At 46.2% G+C, this 17,784-nt stretch overlaps 1 protein-coding gene across 1 annotated transcript in view; it reads left to right on the top strand.

Annotated features, from left to right (window-relative positions):
* The window catches only part of LOC103043084 (uncharacterized), a 90,612-nt gene that overhangs the window by 12,266 nt on the left and 60,562 nt on the right, over window positions 1-17,784 (top strand). Inside the window, 15 exon segments of the mRNA XM_049466505.1 lie at window positions 6,794-6,839; window positions 14,606-14,820; window positions 14,909-15,052; window positions 15,204-15,360; window positions 15,449-15,476; window positions 15,558-15,666; window positions 15,750-15,842; window positions 15,957-16,020; window positions 16,115-16,213; window positions 16,303-16,406; window positions 16,500-16,638; window positions 16,758-16,876; window positions 16,968-17,117; window positions 17,199-17,369; window positions 17,470-17,770. Coding sequence (XP_049322462.1) covers window positions 6,794-6,839; window positions 14,606-14,820; window positions 14,909-15,052; window positions 15,204-15,360; window positions 15,449-15,476; window positions 15,558-15,666; window positions 15,750-15,842; window positions 15,957-16,020; window positions 16,115-16,213; window positions 16,303-16,406; window positions 16,500-16,638; window positions 16,758-16,876; window positions 16,968-17,117; window positions 17,199-17,369; window positions 17,470-17,770 — 1,939 coding nt within the window.

Here is a 17,784-nt window from a genome sequence, read left to right as displayed (position 1 = left end):
TGTCAAATCCCCATAACTCTCGCCAGGTGATTCTCCGCTTCTCTACACTTTCCCATCTCATCCACTGCCCCTGTTTACTCTGCCCTGCTGCTTTTGTTCTCCTTGCTTCCTCCTCCTGCTCACGAATAAACCCTGTAACCATACGCCTTTTCTCTGGTGATGTGGCCTTGCCGAATGCTTTCCACGAATCACCTAAACCTAATCCTGCCCTCACATTTTGCACCTGCCCCACAACATCCCTGTGCTCCAGTGCCCTCCTTGCAGCTTGAGTTGCTTCTCGAGCATTCCACTTTCTCCCAGACCTAGTCACTGGTGCTGTTGCTTTAACCAGCCCGTCTTTTGACCCTAACAACTGCATCTCACGTCCTACCTTAGCACATTTGAACTCCTCAACCAAGCTCGTCAACGGCAGTTCCAGCATCCCTCTTCCACCCCACGCCACACTACTGAGGCAACGCAGCACCCCCAACCATGTCCTTATAGCCTTGTTCATAACCCTTTCTAACCTCTCAACCTCAGAAATCGGAATATCATAAACTGGCCACCTTAGACGAGGCAACAAACCAAACTGCAGACACCACAATTTTAATTTATCTGGCAGAAAAGACTTTTTTTTCTGCTCCTGGCTTCCTTCTCAGCCAGCATCACGACTGCTAAAGCTGATTTTTATCACAATAAATTCAGCTCCCTCACAGACTCCCGGAAACTATTTGCTACTTTTAATTCACTACTGAACCCTCCTCCTCCTCCTCCGGCTACATGCCTTACTGCTGAAACACTTGCATCATTCTTTACTGGGAAAGTGGCAGCTATCAGCAACCAGTTTACTGATGTAACATGTAGCAGTCCTACTACATGCTCTGCAGCCCGGTGTCCCTCCACCGAAGGCGTTGCGCTCTCCTCGTTCACTTCTCTCACTGAGAACGAGACACTGGCTCTCCTAACACATAGCCGTCCTACTACGTGTCCGCTTGACCCAATTCCCTCAAACTTACTACAAACCATCGCACCTGCAATCATTCCGGCTATCACTCACACCATCAATGCCTCTTTAACTTCTGGTGTTTTCCCAACTGCTTTCAAACAAGCACATGTGACACCACTGCTTAAAAAGCCTTCTCTCAACCCCGCCCAGGTTGATAACTACAGACCGGTCTCACTACTACCCTTTCTCTCAAAAACACTCGAGAGAGCAGTTTTAAATCAGGTCTCTGGCTTCCTCTCCCAGAATGACCTCCTGGACCAGAACCAATCTACCGAGACGGCTCTGTTGTCTGTGACTGAAGCGTTGAAAACTGCTAGAGCTGCAGGCCAGTCCTCAGTGCTCATTCTGCTGGACCTCTCGGCCGCCTTCGACACGGTCAACCACGACTTCCTCCTAACTATACTTTCAAACATGGGGATCTCAGACAATGTGCTGTCATGGTTCAGATCATACCTCACTGGGCGCTCGTTCAAGGTGTCGTGGCAAGGACAGCTGTCCTCAGCCCACTCCCTATCCACTGGGGTTCCCCAGGGTTCGGTACTGGGTCCCCTTCTCTTCTCAATATACACTGCCTCTCTTGGTCAGGTTATCCACTCACATGGCTTTTCCTACCATTGCTTTGCTGATGACACCCAGCTATACCTGTCATTCTCACCTGAAGATAACTCAATCTCTGCACGGATATCGTCGTGTCTCTCTGACATATCCTCTTGGATGAAGGAGCATCACCTTCAATTAAATCTCTCAAAGACTGAACTTCTGGTCATACCAGCAAAACCATCTTTTCAACACAACCTCTCTATAAGCATCGACTCTCTCTCTCTCTCACCGACAAAGGTTGCTAGGAACCTGGGTGTTATGGTTGATGACCAGCTCTCCTTCACGCACCATGTGGCCTCGGTTGCTCGATCCTGCCGCTTCACGCTTTATAACATCAGGAAAATTAGACCATTTCTGACGCAACAGGCCACCCAACTCCTGGTACAAGCAGTCGTCATCTCACGCCTCGACTACTGCAATGCCCTGCTAACTGGCCTCCCGGCCTGCGTAGTAAAACCAACTCCAAATGATCCAGAATGCAGCAGCACGTCTGGTCTTCAACCAACCAAAATGGGCACATGTCACCCCGCTGCTCATTGAGCTCCACTGGCTACCAGTTGATGCTCGCATCAAATTCAAAACTCTTACAATCGCCTACAAGGTGATGACAGAACAGGCTCCTTCCTACCTGCACTCACTCCTGAAGGCTTACGCTACCTCCCGGCCGCTGCACCCCTCCAATGAACGTCGCCTCGCTTTGCCAAACACTCACACAAAGCAATCCAGACTGTTCTCATACAGAGTTCCCCAATGGTGGAACAAACTACCTTCCACTACCAGATCAGGAGAATCTCTCACTATCTTTAAGAGACTCCTGAAGACAGAGCTCTTCAAAGAGCACTTACTCTCCTAACACCTCTAATACACTAACTACTTCTAACCCCATTTCCTTCTTCCCCTCCTTCACTTCTCTATCCCTTTATTTCCCTTCGACCTCCTTTAAGCCCTATCTAAAAATGGGTTATCTAAACTCCTATTACTTTTGTACTTCATTATTGTAAGTCGCTTTGGACAAAAGCGTCTGCCAAATGAAATGTAATGTAATGTAATGTAATGTAATATTAATGGCCTCCACCATTTCCGTCCTCAACCCTTTCACCTGCTCTGTATCATTCAGTGCTGCACTATACCACCTACCTAAACTCTTAACTGACTTTTCCAATATAGATGGTATGACTTCTCCCTCCATCATAAACCTTTCTTGTATCAACTTCCCTTTATCAACTTCCCTTCCGTCTTGCTCGGTTTAACTTTCATCCTAGCCAGCCTAAGATTATCATTTAATTTCCCTAGTAGTCGCCGGGTACATGGCACCGTGATCGTTAATGTTGTCATATCGTCCATAAATGCCCTAACTGGTGGGAGCCGGGTGCCATCATGCAGCCTCTCCCCGCCTACGACCCACTTAGAAGCCCTAATAATCACCTCCATTGCCATCATAAACGCTAGCGGTGAAATTGTGCACCCTGCCATTATACCTATTTCCATTCGTTGCCAAGACGTGACACACTCCCCTACACTAAAGCATAACTGTATGTCTTCAAATTAGGCTTTAACTAACCTTGAAATCTCTTATAGAACCCTAAAAAATTTGAATGCCTTCCACAACAATGCATGTGGTACCGAACCAAAAGCATTAGCCAGATCTAAAAACACCACATGTAGATCCCTTTTCTCGGCTCTTGCTGTTTGAATCTGCTACCAAATCATAATATTATGCTCTATGCAACCAGAAAAACCTGAAATTCCTGCCTTTTGTACAGACGTATTAATTAACTTATTTCTTTTCAGGTATGTTGCTAGTCTACGTGCAACCACACTAAAGAAGATCTTACCCTCCACATTCAACAAGCTTATGGGATGGAACTGATCAATAGCCAAAGAATCCTTTTCTTTTGGGATAAGAACACCACCTGCTCTGCGCCACTCCTTTGGAATAATCCCCTTCTTCCACACTACAGCCATTAGTTTCCATATAAACTTCAAAACATCTGGTGCACTTTTATATAATCTATATGGAACCCCATACCCCCCCATACCCCAACCCCAACACCAAATCTTGCCATTCCATAATCATAAATAACTTTACCTAGCCTGTTCAATTTACTCTCTGCTGTTCCCTTCGAACCCTCCAACATACCTTTCAAATCATCATTAATACTCCTCCATGCAATCTTGTCTCCTGTGCCTGGCCATTTAACTTTGGATCTTTGACCGATTCCTTTCTCCCTACCCATCTGCTTTCATTTAGCCTTTGACCTATCAACACCTCCTTCATCCTCCACTCCTTCTGTGCTTGAGTTAGCCTCCCTAGTATCAAAGGTATTGATATCCTGCGGACTGTGGCACGTAACCTGCCACTGGACTTCAGCCGACTGACTCAAACAATTGTGTTCAAAGTATTGTTCAATGCGGGGCCCCTGCACTCCTTCACTCAAGCACCTCATCTTTCCTCTGTGAATCCTCAGCCCTCTCACTGATGTGACCTTGCTCCACCCACACACACAAGTCAGCAACTCCTTTCCACCTACAAACCCACCTGCCTCTATGCTTAACCCACTTCTCGTAGTCATGTCCGTTCCAGAGTTCGTAACCATGTTAACCGCCTGTGAGTCATCTTCCACCCCTGCTCTTGCTGACTCTTGGGGTATTGCTTTTTTCTTTCTCAATGTAGCTTGCTTGGTTGCACACACATGGTTAACCATGGTGGCTGCTACCATGGATTGCCAGCCCATGGCAGCACCGTTAGGGTCTATTCCCTCTTGTCAGCTGTCTTTTCATGCTGTCACAGAGTCTTTCCTCTGTTGTCAACTGTTCTCTTCATAGCAGTCACTAGCTTAACTAGATATTAAGTAATATAATACAGGAAATTGACAAATCCTGCACCTGACAGCTGGGGTTATGCATAGGGCTATGCCAGGAACTACTACTCACTCAACTAACAACAATAGCCAAAACCACCACAATCTGATACTGGCTCGACAAGGATCCAGAAGCACAGCCTAACACTATGTTCATGGTCCATTGCCTCAACTGCCAAGTATCCAGACCTACCGAAAAATAAGCAATGAACATACAGAATCCCTCCTTAATCTATGCTCACTTCCTTAATCTATGGCAACAACACACTAACCACAGCACCCTACCTAAGCACAATCACACACAATAAATGACATTATAAGTTGCGTGAGCAGAACACAGCAACCACTACCATCTGATACTGGCTTGACAAGAATCCAGAAGCATATCGAACTATGTTCATGGTCCGTGCCTCAACTGCCAAGTACTCAGACGTCTGCAAAAACTGATGAGTCAAATTACTACAAGAACAGCAGGACCACACCAATCTCCTTCATCCAAACTCTAAACACCAACTTCAGTGCAAGCTCTTCTCAGGGGTCATCAGGCAGGCACCTTCCTTCGTCAGTGTTTCGCTGAATTAGGCCCATGACACCTCCAGAAGGCTCAACAGTGAAGTCTGGCGTCCCAGACCCACCCCCCTCCAAGCCTGCTGTTGAAGCACAAACTCATTCCCCGTAGCCTCAGCCCTTCTGAACCACAACCACTGACTAGATCTTTCAGCTACATCTGACAACTCCTTCACTACTGTCCTCAGTACACGACCTCTAATTCTGAATTTAGACAGCAGTCTTGTGGCAGACTTTGCTACAAAGCCTCTAGTACCTACCTCCACCGGTCTAATATATGCTTGCCACCCACGCTCTCTTACCTCAGCCACCAAGTCTGTATGCTTCAGCCTTTTCCTTTCATAAGCTCCATCTACCTCGTCTTCAAGCGGAACAGTCAGCTCTATAAAATACACTACCCGCTTACTTTCAGAGTACAATACTACATCCGGCCTCAAGGTTGTAACCAGAATGCACTCCGGGATCTGCAGTTTACTACCTACATCCACTAATAACTTCCAATCTCATGCATCAGCCCACTTTCCAGCAGTTTTCAAGCACTGTGCTGTTTCTCCACTATGCTGCCCCTCACACACAAACTTGATTACCCTACTGCAACCTACCACAGGCATGTTATTAACTTCTAACCATTTCTTATCAAGTGCACCTGCAAGAGATCTAAGTACCTGATTATGTCCCCATCCCCATAACTCTTGCCAGGTGATTCTCCTGAAATGTGTATTGTGGTCTGGCTTATTACAACACGACTGGCTATAAATTGAAGGTAACGATAAACTGTGTAATTGCTCCTTTAAATTCTGTGAAGGTAAATGCAGGAAAGTACACTGTTATTGTTATTACACTGTTACCTCTCCCTCTAGTTGCTGACAGGAGCCAGCCAGTCAGCATCATGCAGCACAGACAGTACAAGCTGTGATTGGTCTACTAAGTTGCCCAAACATTTCTGCCTTAGCAGTTTAAACTGCAGGAGGCGTGGATGCATGTGCGCATGCAGAAGGCTGAATTCCACCAGATGCACATCCATTGTGACTTCACCTCAGTATGGCAGCAGAGCCAAAATATTTGTGCTTCCACCAGCTCTGCTGCGCACCATAAACACAACCGGTGGCAGAAGAAAGAACAGACATGAAGTGCACATGCATTCAGTGAAATCCTGGGGTGAAAGTGCTCCACTGCATAGGGCACTCATGTAGGCTTTGCCATAGACAACATGTTGACCCAACACAGAAGTATACATTTAAAATTAAGAATGCCTCCACTGATGAAGGTAAAGTGAAGTAAGGTTTTTTGTTGTGGTCTGGGGGTGTCGTTGGAGCTGGATCTTCAGGTGTACAGTGATGGAATTCTGTGATGAGCTAGGAGTCCAGAATGTCAGCAGCTGGCACCCAGCAGCGCTATTTAGGGCCGTATCTCTCCTAGTCCACAAGATTTTGGAGGCCCCCCCCCAGGTAAAATCTCCACCAACGTCCAATGGAGAAGGAGGAATAGATTGCGGAGAGGCATCATCACGTGAATCAGGAATTAATGGTCTGACAAGTGAAAAATGAAAACTGGCTAAGAGTCTATAATGAAGAGGCAACTGTAATCGGTAAGTCACCTGATTGATCCGTCTCAACACTTTAAAAAGTTCAACAGAACGAGGGCTCAATTTTTTACAGGGGAGTCAAAGGTTGAGATCTTTAAACATATTATTAGGATTTAAACAAAAAGAGAGAAAAAACAAGAAAGAGTTGTAACTCTTTCCAGCTGTTCACAGCTTTAACTTCTTCTTCTCCTGCAGGTTTACGCTTTCTTGGTTGATGAATCGAGAACGAGATTTGGGTCAGGTGAAACTGACATTTCTCAGCTTTAACATAGAGATCATGTTGCAAAATCTCTTCAACACTTACATGTTGGACATGTTCTGGTAAGTGAACAGAAAAAAATCCAGGTAGGCTAACTTAATTTTGGCATGATCAGAAGTACCAGGAGGAAGATATATGTCATGTTTGTGGAAGATAAATATGTTACATTGCAGCAAAAAAAAAATAAAACTCTTTTGGTCACCACAATACTTATCAGGCAGGGCAACTTTAAGTGGACCTTGGGCAGTAGGTAGAGGCAGTGGGAGTGAGACAGCTTGAGGCTTGAGCTGGTTGAACGACCGCTTGCTAGGCTGGGCCAGGAGTTGGTTGTTTGGCAAACATGACCTCCAAGCGTTGTGTGAGTCAAATGCAGAACCCAGCTGTGTGAGCTGCTGCTGAAAGACCTCCTCTGATTCCACTACAACCTCTGGCAGATCTCTGTTCTTGGCTCCATTCATGGGAAGTAAGATATTCTTGGACTACATTTGGACCAGGTAGTTGGATGCAAATGAATATAATGTTTTAAATTTAAAATTACGAGGCAAAAATCAGGGTCAAAAAGCACGCAAAGATTCAAAAATCCAGGAACACAAAATACAGTGTAAACAACGCTCAATACACAAAGTGGCAATATCTCACAGGGAAGCAGTAACAAGTATATATAGAGCCATGAATTAGCGAATGAGAACCAGGGGTGAATGAGGGTGGAGTCTGCCTTAATAGTCTGGAGAGGCTGACCTCAGAAAAGTGGAATGATGGCTAGGTGTGACATATTTTACACACAATTTTTTTATTTTACAAACAAAAAGAGTTAAACAAACCAGAAAATGTTTTATACTTTAGATTATTCTAATAAGACACATTTAGCTTTGGTGACAGATTTGCACACTCTCTGTATTTCCTCAGTGGCTTTATGAGGGAGAGCCACCTGCAATAGATTTCTCAGCATCTTGAAGGAGTTCCCAGGGGGCCTGGACAATAGTCCTTGTTTTGCCTTTAAGCTGTGCTCCAGCTCATCCCAAATCACCAATCACATTTAAGTTTAGGTCAGAGGATTGTGGATACCAAACTCTTTTTTGTTTACTACATAATTTCATATGTGTTATTTTATTGTTATGAAGTTTTAAATATTAATCTAGAATGTAGAAAATAAATGAAATAAAAAGAAAAACATTGGATGAAAAGATGTACTCAAACATTTGACTGGTATGAAGACATATTTTTGTTTGTAAAATCTGTTAGTGAGGTTGTCAGGGTGGGGTGCAGGGTAGACGAGGAGGCGGACGCAAATTGCAAACAACAGGGGATTTATTAACAAAAATACAAAATAAACATGGAATTGACTGAAAACAGGACTGGGGAAACGAAAAACGTACAAGGATCGACACCGGGGAAATGAAACACGGACCTTAAATAGAGGTGCACACACACAGGAAACATGAAACACCTGGGATGAAGGGGCGGAGTTACAGAAGAACACAGGTGAGTGGAAAAACACAGGTAGAACACAGGGTCACGGGTCACGTGGGACAACACAGGCACGAGGACAGACAGGAAACAGGGCCAGGACCTTACATAACCCCCCCCTTAACGCGCAACTCCCGGGGCGCGAAAAACGAAACCCCAGGAGCAGGTCAGGAGAGGGCGGAAAACAAAGAACAAGACAAGACAGAACTAGGACGGAGACCGGACAGGGAACTGGACAGGAGACCGGACATGAAACGGGGGCAGGACCGGGAACGGACACCGGACGTGGGGCTGGGCAGGGAACGGGAACCGGACAGTAGACTGGACAGGAGACAGGGACGGACACTGGAACAGGGACTGGACAGGGGACACAAAGGGAGACGGAGACTGGACAGGTGACAGAGACTGGACATAAGGCCGTACTGGGGACTGGACAATGGACAGGACAGGAGACTGGGGCATGACACTGGACACAGACTGAACATGGGGCAAGGACTGGACAGGGGACCGAACAGGAGACGGAGACTGGACAGGGAACGGAGACTGGGACTGGACAGGGGGTTCAGACTGAACAAACGACTGGACTGGGGACTGAGACTGGACAGGGAACAGAACACAGGGCTGAGACTGGACACGGGGCTGAGACTGGACAGGGGGCTGAGACTGGGCAGCAGACCGAACAGAAGACGGGGACTGGACAAAACTGGACAGGGGAACTGGAACCATAACAGTGACGGGGACAGAAACAAATACAGTGACTGGGACGGGAACAGAAAAACCACCGGGGACAGGAACTGGAACGGACACAGATACGGGGGCCAGGATAGGGAGAGACAGGGGTACAAACATTGGTGGGTGCCCAGGACTGGCAAAAGTCTGTAGGGAAGTCCAAGGAGCCAGCCTGGGCACAGTTCTGGGGGTATACAAAGTTCGAGGAGCCGATACGGGAGCAGCGGGAGCTGCTGGAGCTGGAGCTGAGGCCTGAGCAGCGGGAGCTGCAGGAGCTGAGGCTGAGGCCGGAGCAGCGGGAGCTGCAGGAGCTGAGGCTGAGGCCGGAGCAGCGGGAGCTGGGGCTGAGGCCGGAGCAGCGGGAGCTGCAGGAGCTGGGGCTGAGGCCGGAGCAGCGGGAGCTGCAGGAGCTGGGGCTGTGGCAGCAGGTGCAGGAGCTGGAGCTGTGGCAGCAGGGGCTGGAGCTGGAGCTGTGGCAGCAGGTGCTGGAGCTGGAGCTGTGGCAGCAGGTGCTGGAGCTGTGGCAGCAGGTGCTGGAGCTGGAGCTGTGGCAGCAGGTGCTGGAGCTGGAGCTGTGGCAGCAGGTGCTGGAGCTGCCGCGGCCGCCGCTGAAATCTCGGAGAGCGGCGCTGCCGCTGCTGCAGTCTGTGAGCGCGGCGCGGCCGCCGCTGGAGCGTCGGAGCACGGCGCGGCCGCTGTAGTCTGGGAGAGCGGCGTTGCCGCCGCTGCAGTCTGTTAGCGCGGCGCGGCCGCCTCTGAAGTCTCGGAGAGTGGCGCGGCCGCCGCTGCAGTCTGTGAGCGCGGCCGCCGCTGCAGTCTGTGAGCGCGGCGCGGCCGCCGCTGAAGTCTCGGAGAGCGGCGTTGCCGCCGCTGCAGTCTGTGAGCGCGGCGCGGCCGCCGCTGCAGTCTTGGGGAGCGGCGCGGCCGCCGCTGAAGTCTCGGAGAGCGGCTCGGCCGCCGCTGAAGTCTCGGAGAGCGGCGCTGCCGCCGCTGCAGTCTGTGAGCGCGGCGCGGCCGCCGCTGAAGTCTCGGAGAGCGGCGCTGCCGCCGCTGCAGTCTGTGAGCGCGGCGCGGCCGCCGCTGCAGTCTCGGGGAGCGGCGCTGCCGCCGCTGCAGTCTCGGAGAGCGGCGCGGCCGCCGCTGAAGTCTCGGAGAGCGGCGCGGCCGCCGCTGAAGTCTGGTGGAGCGGCGCGGCCGCCGCTGAAGTCTCGGGGAGCGGCGCGGCCGCCGCTGAAATCTCGGAGAGCGGCGCTGCCGCCGCTGCAATCTCGGAGAGCGGCGCTGCCGCCGCTGCAGTCTCGGAGAGCGGCGCGGCCGCCGCTGAAGTCTCGGAGAGCGGCTCGGCCGTCGCTGAAATCTCGGAGAGCGGCGCTGCCGCAGCTGCAGTCTCGGAGAGCGGCGCGGCCGCCGCTGAAGTCTCGGGGAGCGGCGCGGCCGCCGCTGAAGTCTCGGAGAGCGGCGCGGCCGCCGCTGAAGTCTCGGGGAGCGGCTGAGCCACGGGAGTCACGGGGCGTGGAGCCTCAGCGTGCTTCTTGGAACGTGGATGAGTCGCGGGGGTCTCGGAGCGCGAATGAGTCGCGGGGGTCTCGGAGCGCGGAGCCCCAGCCGCGAGCTTCTCGGAGCGCGGATGAGCCGCGGGGGTCTCGGAGCGCGGAGCCTCAGCCGCGAGATACTCAGAGCGCGGCGTCTCGGCCGCGGGATTCTCGGAGCGCGGATGAGCCACGGGAGTCACAGAGCGTGGCGTCCCATCCGCTGGCTTCACGGAGCGCGGGTAGAGTACAGCCACTGGGGGAAACGGCAATGGAGTACGGGCTGGTGCGGGGTAGAGCTCCTCTTCCTCCTCGGAGCTGCTGGGAGCGCAACCGAGGAAGTCCCACGGCTTCCGCTCCACGAGCCTCGGGTACTCGTAGGTTTCACCCAACCTGAGACGAGTCCCGAGGCTCCCCGCACACACCCGCAGCGCCCCCCCAAGCAAATCCTCCCCGGAAAAGGGATCCTCCTTCGGCTGGCGGGACCCCTTAGAACGTCTACCCCGAGGCCTGTGGCGTCCTTTAGGCCTCGGGGATTCCAACGCCGGGGTCCCGCATGGTGCATGGCGGATCGCCAACCTGGAGCCGGTCCACTTATTTGCTGCGTCCATTTTTAGGTCGATCCTTCTGTCAGGGTGGGGTGCAGGGTAGACGAGGAGGCGGACGCAAATTGCAAACAACAGGGGATTTATTAACAAAAATACAAAATAAACATGGAATTGACTGAAAACAGGACTGGGGAAACTCGGGAAAACATGGAACACTGACAGACGAAAAACGTACAAGGATCGACACCGGGGAAATGAAACACGGACCTTAAATAGAGGTGCACACACACAGGAAACATGAAACACCTGGGACGAAGGGGCGGAGTTACAGAAGAACACAGGTGAGTGGAAAAACACAGGTAGAACACAGGGTCACAGGTCACGTGGGACAACACAGGCACGAGGACAGACAGGAAACAGGGCCAGGACCTTACAGAGGTATTCGTAACATATGCTTTTAAATAAAAAATAAATAAACACCCTGTAATTAATTTTGTTTGTATCTTGCTAGGATAAAGGAAAACATAGCTGTAGAAAAGACTTTAGAGAGGTGGATTGACGTGACTGTCCAATGAGTCTTTCTATTGGTTTCAGTAAGAAAATCAACTGTGGTAAGAGAAACTGTACCTTTCTCATGCTAAAAAAACATAAGGCAATTGGAAACATGGAAAAGTACATTTAAACTGACAAACTTAAAAAATATTTGTATCGGTAATTATTTAAATATATGCCTCACCTGTTTGAGAGGAAATACTTTTAAGACTGTATGACTTCAGGGTGGGAAGTTTCAAAAAGAAAAGTCCAAAGGTTTATGTGTTGATAGTGCTGTGCTTCATTTAGCCCTACAGGCATCTCTTAAGCTGTTGCTCTCAGTCCCTTGTGCTTCGGTTTCACATGCCTTGCAAGCAGCTGAGAGCTGTGGGACCAGGACAGGCATATATCTCCCTTAACTTATGGCTTTCCCAGTATCCTTTGTGAACCACCCTGCTTCCAAGTTTCTAACCAAACAATCTTCATTTACTTATGTCTACAAAAGTAAGAAAGCGACACACACGAAACCTCTAAAACTTTGTGTGCAGTTCTAAACATCTTGTGCAGCCATCAAACTCACTCACTGTATGGTCCGTTATTGTACTGTTGCCATTCTTATACAGTTCTATCTATCAATAATATTAATTACAGATTACATTCCAGCAGGACAGAGGTTTTACAGACTGACCTGTGGCAAACTGGCAATATATGTGTGTGTGTCACTTTTAGAGCTTGTATATTATTTAATTCAGTAATTAAAATATTTAAACAAATAAACCGGCCTGTCTGTGGCTGTTAAAGGTTAAATTAAGAAAGAATTATAAAACAACTGTGACTGACGGAAACAATAAAAAATAAATATGTATCTGCTGTAGCCAGCATACAACTAATAATTAGAACAATTATTTGATTAAAAAAAGCTATTTCATGGGTACAAAAAAGTAAAGCCAGCCATAATATAAAATCAGCTCTTAATATCTTCAAACATATGACTTTGGCAACATGCCTACATGCCTTGCAATGAATCTCTCACTCTGGATTTGGAATGTAGTCATAAAACTTTGCATGCACCACTCCATCCAAAAAAGGAGCCCAGATTACTATGAACGCAAAGAGACTACTTTAGAAATTAATAATATTCTCATTTACAATGAGATAATTCACAGTTTGGAAAGATTCTTGATGAAAAAAAAGAAACTGAAAATGTTAAAAAAAGTTGTCTCTGTATCAGCATTAAAATACAATATAATAAATTAAAAGTAACACAACAATGTTTTATAAAGAGAAATTAACATTATTTATACAATTTCATGAACAAATTAATGAACTCATTAAGACCATTTTAAAACCTAAATGTTAGCGTAAACACTGTCTTCAATAAATTGGTCAAATTAGAAATACCGTAAGAGCATGTAACTTATTGAATGTTAAATACACAAACACATCATTTCAATAGGACAGTGAACTTGAGAACCAGTAAGGCTGTCCATTTTATGAGACCTTAAAATAAATCAAAAGGTCTGAGCCTGCCTTTAAAGGATTCTGCTTAGTGTGCACATTGTCCTCAATATAAGCTGGAGGGGAGCTGCACAGGCTGCAGAGGAGACCTAAGACGTTCCTGCCAGTGGTAAGAGCGACACAGCCTGTTATTGAAATCTAATAGCACTTTAGATAATGAAGCTGTAATCAGAGGAACTGCTTGTAAAATTCATGTCTATGTTTTCATTTTAAGGGCTGTGGAAATTTCATCAGGTCTCGGGCGAATAAAAAGTGAGACATTTGGTTTCTATTATAATTAATATTACATTTAATGTTATAAACCACATTTATATATATTATTTATGTTATCTACGCAACAATTAGCTAATTTTAAATTGGCTGCCACGTCAGATGACCATCAGGTGAAGATCTAAAGGCCCTGTCCCACTGCGATTGCGTCTAAATATCCACTAAAGTACGTCCAAATTTATCAGAAAACATTGCGTCCACTGAGTGAACGCGCTGCGTCCAAAATATAGACCAATTACGTCCATATTCCGTCTAAATTGAAGTTGGACGCCGACTTCCAAATTTGTACGTCGACTTCCACTCTTTGTACATCGACTTCCACTTTTTGGAAGTCGACGTCCACTTTTTGGACGTCGAGTTCCAACTATATATGGTTGTTTTTTCTAGTGAATCATCATTTCTTCTTGAGCTACAAGAGAGAGCACATCTATTCTCTTCTACACAACCATGGACCACAGATTCCTTGCAGAACATAGAACTGGGAGCTGGAACTGCCTCCTCGGAAAATCGCTTGGCGGCGGCCGTCTTAGCGGAACCCTTCCTCTTGGCTGGCATCTTGGAAAGTGTGGAAAAGCGATGGACGCCAGAAAAATATTTTTATGGACGTCGACGTCCACCTGTACGTGCCGTCCAAATATCCACTAAAATACGTCCGTACTGCGTCTAAATATCCACTAAATTACGTCCATATTAGTTGCCGTCTATTCCGAAAATTTTGGGAGGTACCAAAACCACTTTTGCGTCTAAAGTGGACGGCAATGTCTAAACTACGTCCACTTGGACGGTGCCGTCCAAATATCCACTAAACTACGTCCAGATTGCGTCTAAATACCCACTAAACTGCGTCCACTGAAATTTGGACGTACTTTAGTGGATATTTAGATGCAATCGCAGTGGGACAGGGCCTTAAGATTAAAATTAATATTAAACGTTAAGTAGACATAATCCATACATAGGCAACATAGTACTTTAAGTAATTAGGAGATTAGAACTGAATGCTGAATTGTGGTGTTGTATAAAGTTTCATCACCTACAAACAGAGCTAAATATCAAAGATTATCAGATGCTGTGTAACATTTAAAAGTTTAAAATTTTTGATTCTATGTAACTAACTTTGTTGCAATTTTGTGTCCTTTGTTAAAAATTTTACAGTAAGCCGCCACCATGAGTACGGACGCGGAAATGGCTGTTTATGGCAAAGCTGCCATCTACCTCCGAAAACCAGAGAAGGAGAGAATTGAGGCTCAAAGCAAGCCCTTTGATGCTAAGAGCGCTTGCTATGTAGCTGATGTAAAAGAGCTGTACCTTAAGGGTACAATCAAGAGCAGAGATGGCGGCAAAGTCGTTGTTGAAGTTCTTGACACCAAGGAGGTGAGCATTATTGCAGAAATGTTTGTTATCATAGTTAAATTATAGATCTAAAACTAAACTAACCATACTTTATTTCATTTTCTAACAGGAGAGAACAGTTAAGGAGGATGATGTCAGCCCCATGAATCCTCCCAAGTTCGACAAGATTGAGGACATGGCCATGATGACCCATCTCAATGAAGCCTCTGTGCTTTATAACCTCAAAGAGCGTTATGCAGCATGGATGATCTACGTAAGTTAAAAAAAGCAGTGCATAAGATAATTGCAAGATTGTTTATATACGTATATGTATTTATATATATATCAGTAGATATCAGTATGGTTTAAGAATGTGCAAAAATCATGAAGAAATCTGTTAAAATATATGTTTAAATCTGCCTCAGACCTACTCTGGACTGTTCTGCGCGACTGTGAACCCCTACAAGTGGCTTCCAGTGTATGACGCAGAAGTGGTGGCTGCCTACAGAGGCAAAAAGCGCATGGAGGCCCCACCCCACATCTTCTCTGTCTCTGACAATGCCTACCAGTTCATGCTTACTGGTAAGTTAAAACATATAAAGAGAAGAGAATGTTCTGAGAAAATATATATGCACTCACTTAAATGCATTACTATATTTTCATCCTACAGACAGAGAGAACCAGTCTGTCCTGATTACGTAAGTATTTACAAGAAACATTACAATCTCTGTCTGTTTAAATGTATTAAAGATTAAAGATTTTTATTTACTCTAAACCAGTGGAGAATCCGGTGCTGGAAAGACTGTGAACACCAAGCGTGTCATCCAGTACTTTGCCACAGTTGCTGTACAAGGTGACAAGAAGAAGGAATCCGCCAGCAAAATGCAGGTAAAATACGAATCTATATCTAAAAAACTTATCTGCAAGATCATCAAACACTGATTTAAAGGACACATTATTGTGTGCTGCAGGGATCTCTTGAGGACCAGATCATTGCTGCTAACCCATTGCTTGAGGCCTATGGTAATGCCAAGACAGTGAGAAATGACAACTCCTCTCGTTTCGTAAGTTATTCACTTCAACATTCTCTTTACCTTGGAAAAATTTTGTGGAAAGTGTATTGCTTTTCTTAGTCTCAAACAGAACTTTTGACAGTCTTTTGTTTTCTACCTAAAAAGGGTAAATTTATCAGAATCCACTTTGGCACAAGTGGTAAACTGGCCAGTGCTGATATTGAAACCTGTAAGTTGTTTAATCATATATTTATTTAATATATTCAAAATATGAGTATGCCTGTTGGGAATTAATAGATATCATTGATTAATTGTCTGAACAGATCTGCTGGAGAAGTCTAGAGTAACATTCCAGCTTTCAGATGAGAGAGGCTACCACATCTTCTACCAGATGATGACCAACCATAAACCTGAGCTGATTGGTAGGAAACTTGCTAGGAACTGTAAATCCTATTTTTCTCTGGACCAAAATATAAAAAAAACTGATTAACATAAAGACTTTTTGTTGCAGAAATGACCCTCATCACCACCAACCCCTATGACTTCCCCATGTGCAGTCAGGGTCAAATCACAGTGGCCAGCATTGATGACAAAGAAGAGCTGGTTGCCACAGACGTAATAAACTCCTGAAAATTCAGCAAAATTGTTCTTTTCGATTTGATTTCTTTTCAATTTGATTTATTAATAATTTTGATCTTTATTGTTCAGACTGCCATTGACATTCTGGGCTTCACTAATGAGGAGAAGATGAGCATCTACAAATTCACCGGAGCTGTTCTGCATCATGGCAACATGAAGTTCAAGCAAAAGCAGCGTGAGGAGCAGGCTGAGCCTGATGGCACAGAGGGTGAGACTTATTTAAAGCATCTAACATTAATTGTTTAATGTGCAAATTCTCTTCTTATTAAACATAAATAAAAACTGATCACAGTTACTGACTGTAGACATGTTTGCTACTCTTGACAGATGCTGACAAAGTCGCTTATCTTCTGGGCTTGAACTCAGCTGATATGCTGAAGGCCTTGTGCTACCCTAGAGTGAAGGTCGGAAATGAGTTTGTCACAAAGGGACAGACCGTGCCACAGGTAAGATTTTTATTTAATGCAAAATATTTAGAGGGGACAATTTAAACATCTTTTGAATTAAACATACACTATTAATATATTCCACTCTAAGGTGTACAATGCTGTCAGCGCCCTGGCCAAGTCCATCTATGAGAGGATGTTCTTGTGGATGGTCATTCGTATCAACCAGATGTTGGACACAAAACAACAAAGAAATTTCTTCATTGGTGTGCTGGATATTGCTGGATTTGAAATCTTTGATGTAGGTGTTTCCAGTAATCACAAGCAAACTTTTACTAAAATATGTTGAATACTGTCTAACCTTTATTTTAAACACCTTTAGTTCAACAGCATGGAGCAGCTGTGTATCAACTTCACCAATGAGAAACTGCAGCAGTTCTTCAACCACCACATGTTCGTCCTGGAGCAAGAAGAGTACAAGAAGGAGGGCATTATCTGGGAGTTCATTGATTTCGGCATGGACTTGGCTGCTTGCATTGAGCTCATTGAGAAAGTAAGTAGAAAATAAACTTTCATACTCAGTATCTGATTAATACATTAGCTAACCTTTAATTTCAGCAGAAAAAAATTTAACTTGTATTTTCTTAAAACAGCCCATGGGTATCTTTTCCATCCTTGAAGAGGAGTGCATGTTCCCCAAGGCAACAGACACCAGCTTCAAGAACAAGCTGTATGATCAGCATCTTGGAAAGTGTAATGCTTTCCAGAAGCCCAAGCCTGCCAAAGGCAAGGCTGAAGCCCACTTCTCTCTGGTTCACTATGCTGGTACTGTGGACTACAACATTGCTGGCTGGCTGGATAAGAACAAGGATCCACTGAACGAGTCTGTTGTGCAGCTGTACCAGAAGTCTGCAGTGAAACTGCTGGCTACCCTCTACCCACCTGTTGTTGAAGGTGATTACATGTAG

This window comes from Astyanax mexicanus, chromosome 1 (assembly GCF_023375975.1).
Source record: "Astyanax mexicanus isolate ESR-SI-001 chromosome 1, AstMex3_surface, whole genome shotgun sequence".
NCBI lineage: Eukaryota > Metazoa > Chordata > Actinopteri > Characiformes > Acestrorhamphidae > Astyanax > Astyanax mexicanus.
This window is presented reverse-complemented; position numbering and strand designations above follow the sequence as displayed.